This window comes from Piliocolobus tephrosceles, chromosome 10 (assembly GCF_002776525.5).
Source record: "Piliocolobus tephrosceles isolate RC106 chromosome 10, ASM277652v3, whole genome shotgun sequence".
Taxonomy (NCBI): domain Eukaryota; kingdom Metazoa; phylum Chordata; class Mammalia; order Primates; family Cercopithecidae; genus Piliocolobus; species Piliocolobus tephrosceles.
Window position 1 is genome coordinate 119,190,949 of NC_045443.1, and position 6,240 is coordinate 119,197,188.

At 44.6% G+C, this 6,240-nt stretch overlaps 1 protein-coding gene across 7 annotated transcripts in view; it reads right to left on the minus strand.

Annotated features, from left to right (window-relative positions):
* Positions 1-4,494: 4,494 nt before the first annotated feature.
* Positions 4,495-6,240, minus strand: part of KDM2B (lysine demethylase 2B) — a 74,941-nt gene continuing 73,195 nt past the window's right edge. For all 7 annotated transcript variants that reach the window (XM_031936381.1, XM_031936380.1, XM_031936378.1 and 4 more), the window contains one exon: positions 4,495-5,869. In XM_031936381.1, the coding sequence (XP_031792241.1) occupies positions 5,688-5,869 (182 nt within the window). In that variant the 3' untranslated portion in view covers positions 4,495-5,687. The remainder of the gene's footprint in view (positions 5,870-6,240) is intronic.

Here is a 6,240-nt window from a genome sequence, read left to right on the forward strand (position 1 = left end):
GGATGGCTTGAGCCTTGGGTGTGGAAGTTGCAGTGAGCCAAGATCACACCACTGAAATCCAGCCTGGGTAACAGAGCCAGACCTTGTCTCAAAAAAAAAAAAAAGAAAAAAGAACAATGCCACATGAGCAACGGTGCTTACATTTCCTGCTTGTCTATCACTAAGGTTAACTGCTGATGTGCTGTTTCTTGTGTCCAGGTATTGTGCTAGGTGCTGTAGTTGCCTCTGCAGTCCTCAGAGCAACCTTCTGAAATAAACATTGCCTTGCTTCTCAGATGGGGAACCCAACCTCAGAGAAGTCAGACTTGTCTAAAACCTCATGGTTAGAAAGTGGCTATGCAGAATTTGAACCTAGCTCTGATGCCAGAGTTGCTCTTAACCCTTCCAGTACCACATAAGAAATGAGAAACTTGGGCCAGGTGTGGTGGCTCACGCCTGTAAATCCTGGCACTTTGGGAGGCTGAGGCAGGTGGATCATGAGGTCAGGAGTTCTGAGACCAGCCAGGCCAACATGGTGAAACTGTCTCTACTAAAAATATGAAAATTAGCCAGGCATGGTGGCAGGGTAATCCCAACTACTCGGGAGGCTGAGGCAGGAGAATTGCTTGAAACCGGAAGGTGGAGGTTGCAGTGAGCCAAGATCATGCCATTGCACTCCAGGCTGGACAACAAGAGCGAAATGCCATCTCAAAAAGAAAGAAAAGAAAAAGAGGAACTTGAGATATTATGCAAAAATGTTCTGAAATCTCTTTTAGGTCCAACTTGACTCAACTCAGGATGGTTGAGCTGAGACCAACAGTGAATTCAGTGCAGTTGGGAGTGGCCATTTCTCAGAGTCTGTTATCTCCTGACTCTGCAGTGAGTAACATACATGGCCTTGGGTGCTCAGAATCTAGTAGTCAATCAACAGACCTGAAAACACCTGTGAACGCCAAGAGGCAGATGCCCCTGTACTTTGGGCAGAAAGTTTGTGTGGTTAGTTGTAAAGAAAAAATTTTTCTGCTTTTGAAGATCAAAGCATGTAAATCAAGGCCTCCCACTTATCTGCAACCATAATTAGTAGTAACTGGCTTCAGCAGGTCATGGCTTCCCTATAGAAGCAGCGTAAGTTACCAGAGCTTTGTGGGCACTTCTGCTTTTTGTCTAAACTTTCCATGAGACTCTGGAAATTTTAACATTTCCTCCAAATTGGTAACTTGGTGGCGTCTTTAAATCCAGGCCATAGAAGCTAACCAGTATGTGCTCGTTTTGTCTAAACTTAAATTCAAAAATTCAATTTATACATAGTCTTAGCTTAAAACAGTTTAATGTTTAGTCTTAGATTTGTGTATTACGTTTTAGTGGCTTCTTTATAGAGAGTACAAAATGCTTGGTGGATTTTTTAGATAGTAGTTTGAAGTAACCCTGGTTTATTAGCCAGACATCAGAAATGTTTAGTGTAACAGGCTTGATACTTGGAAATTAGCTTGTTTGGCAGAGGGCCAGCATTTCCCCCTGGAATTTGGATTTGTAAACTGGCATGCCTTTCTACCCCCCTCACTTTTTTTTTTTTTTTTTTTAAAATAAAGACAGAGTCTTGCTGTTGCCCACCCAGGCAGAGTACAGTGGCATGATCACACCTCACTATAGTCTTAACTTCTGGGCTCAAGCAATCCTTCTGCCTTAGCCTCCCCAGGAGCTGGCATATGATGCGCACCACCATGCCTGGATATTTTTAAACAATTTTATTTTTTTGAGTCGGAGTCTTGCTCTGTTGTCTAGGCGGAAGTTCAATGGCACAATCTTGGCTTACCGCAACCTCCGCTTCCCAGGTTCAAGTGATTCCCTGCTTTTTCCTCCTGAGTAGCTGGGATCACAGGTGCATACTACCACTCCCAGCTAATTTTGTATTTTTAATAGAGATAGGGTTTTACCATGTTCGTCAGGCTGGTCTTGAACTCCTGACCGCGGGTGATCTGCCTGCCTCGGCCTCTCAAAGTGCTGGGGTTACAGGTATGAGCCACTGCGGCCAGCCCATGCTGCTTCAAGTAAATTTTTTGAATAGGTCATGTCATATGGATAAGTCTGCAGTGGAATACAGTGAAGTCTCTTGATCCGGTCTTCACAATATGAAAGGATGTCATCTGAGGTGCCATGGTGTCTTCCTTTGTAAACATCAGATTCCCTTGAGGAAGGGACAAAGCCTCTTTTCTTTTTCTTTTTTCTTTTTTTTTTTGAGACGGAGTCTTGCTCTGTCACCCGGGCTGGAGTGCAGTGGCCGGATCTCGACTCACTGCAAGCTCCGCCTCCCGGGTTCACACCATTCTCCTGCCTCAGCCTCCCAAGTAGCTGGGACTACAGGTGCCCGCCACCTCACCCAGCTAGTTTTTTGTATTTTTTTTTTTTTTTAGTAGAGACGGGGGTTTCACCGGGTTAGTCAGGATGGTCTCGATCTCCTGACCTCGTGATCCGCCCGTCTCGGCCTCCCAAAGTGCTGGGATTACAGGCTTGAGCCACCGCGCCCGGCCAGAGCCTCTTTTCTAGGTTACTAAGTTGTGATTTGACACAGCAAGCATTCCCTTGGATTTATGGTCCTTTCATTACTTCATCAGACATGACATGTAGGCTCAGAGTAGTTGCTTGTGGCATTTAGCCTCGGCTGGCCTCATCTTTGGCTCATTTTAAAAATAAAAGGGGCTTTAGCCGGGTGCAGTAGCTTATGCCTGTAATCCCAGCACTTTGGGAGGCTGAGGCGAGTGGATCACGAGGTCAGGAGATCGAGACCATTGTGACTAACACAGTGAAACCCCGTCTCTACTAAAATTACAAAAAATTAGCTGGGCGTGGTGGCAGGTGCCTGTAGTCCCAGCTACTTGGGAGGCTGAGGCAGGAGAATGGTGTGAACCTGGGAGGGAGAACGTGCAGTGAGCCCAGATTGTGCCACTGCACTCCAGCCTGGGCGACAGAGTGAGACTTCGCCTCAAAATATAAAAATAAATAAATAAAAGGGGCTGCGGATGGTGGCTCACCCCTGTTAATCCCAGCACTTTGGGAGGCTGGGACCAGCAGATCACCTGAAGTCAGGAGTTCGAGACCAGCCTGGCCAACATGGTGGGTGAAACCCCATCTCTACTAAAAATAACAAAAATTAACTGGGCATGGTGGCAGGCGCCTGTATTCCCAGCTACTCGGGAGGCTGAGGCAGCAGAATTGCTTGAACCTGGGAGGCAGAGGTTGCAGTGAGCTGAGATCATACCACTGCACTCCAGCCTGGACAAGAGCGAGACTCCATCCCAAAATAAATAAAATAAAGTAATAAAATAAAAAGGTCTGTACAGATACTGTGGATTTGTACTGAAGTACAATCTTACTGGATTGTTCAGTACTCTTGCGGGGAGTTTATGGCCACTGCACTATACAGTGGCCTCTCCTGAAACTGGAGATCCACTGTGTCTCTCCTGTATTGCACATCCCTGTGGTGGCTCGGATCCTCAGCCCTGGCAGCCCCTCCCTAGCAGACCTGTGTGCTCCAGGAACCCTTAGGTACAGTGGCTTCGAGTGTCTTTAGATTGAGTCATCAAGAGTCTGTGGATTTAAATTAACAGGAGACATGTATCTAGATGAGATCTTTCTCTTTTTGTTTTGAGATGGAGTCTCCCTATCTCCAGGCTGGAGTATAATGGTGCAATCTCAGCTCACTGCAACATCTGTTTCCTGGGTTCAAGCGATTCTCCTGCCTCAGCCTCCCAAGTAGCTGGGACTACAGGTGCCCGCCACCACTCCTGGCTGATTTTTGTATTTTTAGTAGAGACGGGGTTTCACCATATTGGTCAGGCTGGTCTTGAACTCCTGACCACAGGTGATCCCTCCCAAAGTGCTGGATCCACTTCATCTGGCCTGTCTCATTTTAATTAAAACTGTTTTGTTATGGTAAAAATAAAAGAGACAAATAGAAAACTCAGCCATCAGCAGGAAAGGCTTCTGCCACAGGAACAACGTCTTACAAATTGCTTGCTCTCATCACTGAGGAAGGAGGTTGGCTACCTTCTCCATCTTCAGATTCACTACAGCAGTTGTTTCTGTATGTGAATATGACACTGCCAGCAGGGTCCTGTCTTTAAAAAAAAATTCTGTAATCTAAAATTACTTCTCACTGGTTTCTACATCTGCCACTTGGGGAAGCCACCTCACGACCAAGTGTTTCCTACAGCCATCATGGCCCAAGGCTACCTGTACGGGATGCAGCCTCCTGCAGTTGCTCCCACTGTCTCCCAAATCTGGGGAACTTTTAGGCAACAGTAATGGCAAGTAGCCATGGAAGTAATTCTGTGTGGTAAGAGGCACACAGACAGATGAGCAACTCTTCTCCTTAAAGAAGTCTGTGTCTAATTCCTACGTGCAGCCGTTGTCAGAGCATAGTTCTTTCCCATTACCTTTATTAGCCATAAACATTTCTTTCTGAAGAAGAAAAATGACGCACCACAGGGTACATCAGATTAATCAGAAATTACATTGTTTGGGCCTCAAAACAGTGTTTACTGACTCTGGGCTTAAACTTCTAGTCCACTCCTAGAACAAAAACCCTCAAAGTTCAAGAGTGGTTTTTTTTTTTGTACAATTGTTTATACAAATTCAACAAAGGTAAAATCGCATCAGGGAAGGTCTAGGAAACACCACCTTACAACAATGGCACTTATAAATGCAGAACTTTACAACTAGGAAATAGCCATGTTACAAACCTAAATGAGAACTCAACTCACACTTCAGAGGAGAGAAAAAAGCAAAAGAAAGGCTATGTGGGAGATTTATTCTACGTCTTGACTCACTGTATAAATTAGATCTATGTAAGTACAAGAGCTCATGCTGGGAGCAGACCCTCCTGAGTGCAAAGGCTGAAGTCGAAATTTTAAAATTTGAGAAAAGTGAATTCTCTACAGAGGAAACTTGGCAGAGTATCTTACTTCAACTATAATTTACATTTATCCACAACATGCTCATGTAACTCTTGAGGTACAAAGCAGGCTTTCAACTTCCAGTTAAACATGCTTTTAAGTGGAAGGTCTTAGCCTACTTTGTTAGATCTGGGCACATTTGTAGATGGGTTGTGTCGATGAAGTACACGTTAAATTCTCTCCTACCTTAAGGAAACCAGGAAAATTGGCAATCTCAAAACAATAAAAACACTGGTATGCATTCAAACCTTGCATAAATAACTTTTAAACAATTTGTACAAAAATAGTTCTGCATAATGTAAGATGTAACAAAACCAACCAAACAAAAAAAAGTGTCAAGACGGCAGCAGATGTGGTGTGTGGTCCACTTTACGTCAACACCCAAAACCTCAGTGTTGCAAGGAATGAAGTGTCCAAAACACCACTACCACTAACAGAAACTCCTAAGCTCATGCTTCAGTTTGAGAATTTCTCCAAAGTCCACCCTCCTCTCCGACAGGAATGTCTTCTTGTAAAGGCCGCCTTAGAAATGGTCCAGAAAGCAGTGCAGTTACGATTAGAAAGACCAAAGGAAAGTGTCGGCTCACTCATCCCCCAAATGGGTGGTTGAACAGCTTCTCCCTTGGAAAGACTTGCAAAATGGAATTGCGTTGTGGTCTGTTGTCCCACGTTCCAAATGGAAAATAAAAGCCCTCATTTTTGTAAAGTCTCTTCCCCTCCCAGAGCCCACCCCGTATTTACATTCTTGTCCTTGGACTAACTCAGTTTTTGCAGGAGTTTTTCTTCTACTTGCCCAAACTGGACACTCACAGACATCTCGGCTATGAACTGCTCACAGCCTTCCTTGGTGACTTGCTTGCAGTACCTCAGGTCAATGTGACAGATGTTTCCACAGCGTTTGAAGAAGGACAGGCACTGATCAGTGACCTTATTGCAGTCTGCAGAGAATAAGTAATGTGAGGTGTGAAGGCCAGGAGCCAGAAGGCCCCCCTAGACCCAGGCACTCAGCAATGGGGACAGGTCAGAGCTCTACATATTCCAAACCCTGCTGTGCTGCACTAAATAAAATGTTATTTGCTTAAAATCTCTCTTCTTCAAATGGGGAAGGGTTTCACCCACCAGGTATAAAGGTTAATATATGCCTCAAAAGCATTCAAATAACCATGTGAAAATCACTTCTAATTTATCACACAGCGGCCTCCATACATGCCTATGCTCATGTAAGTAGTTCTATGTGCTTTTACAATGATAGGCTAACACACCATGTTAAGTAGTTTGCTTTTCTCATCTATTGTTGATGAATACTGCT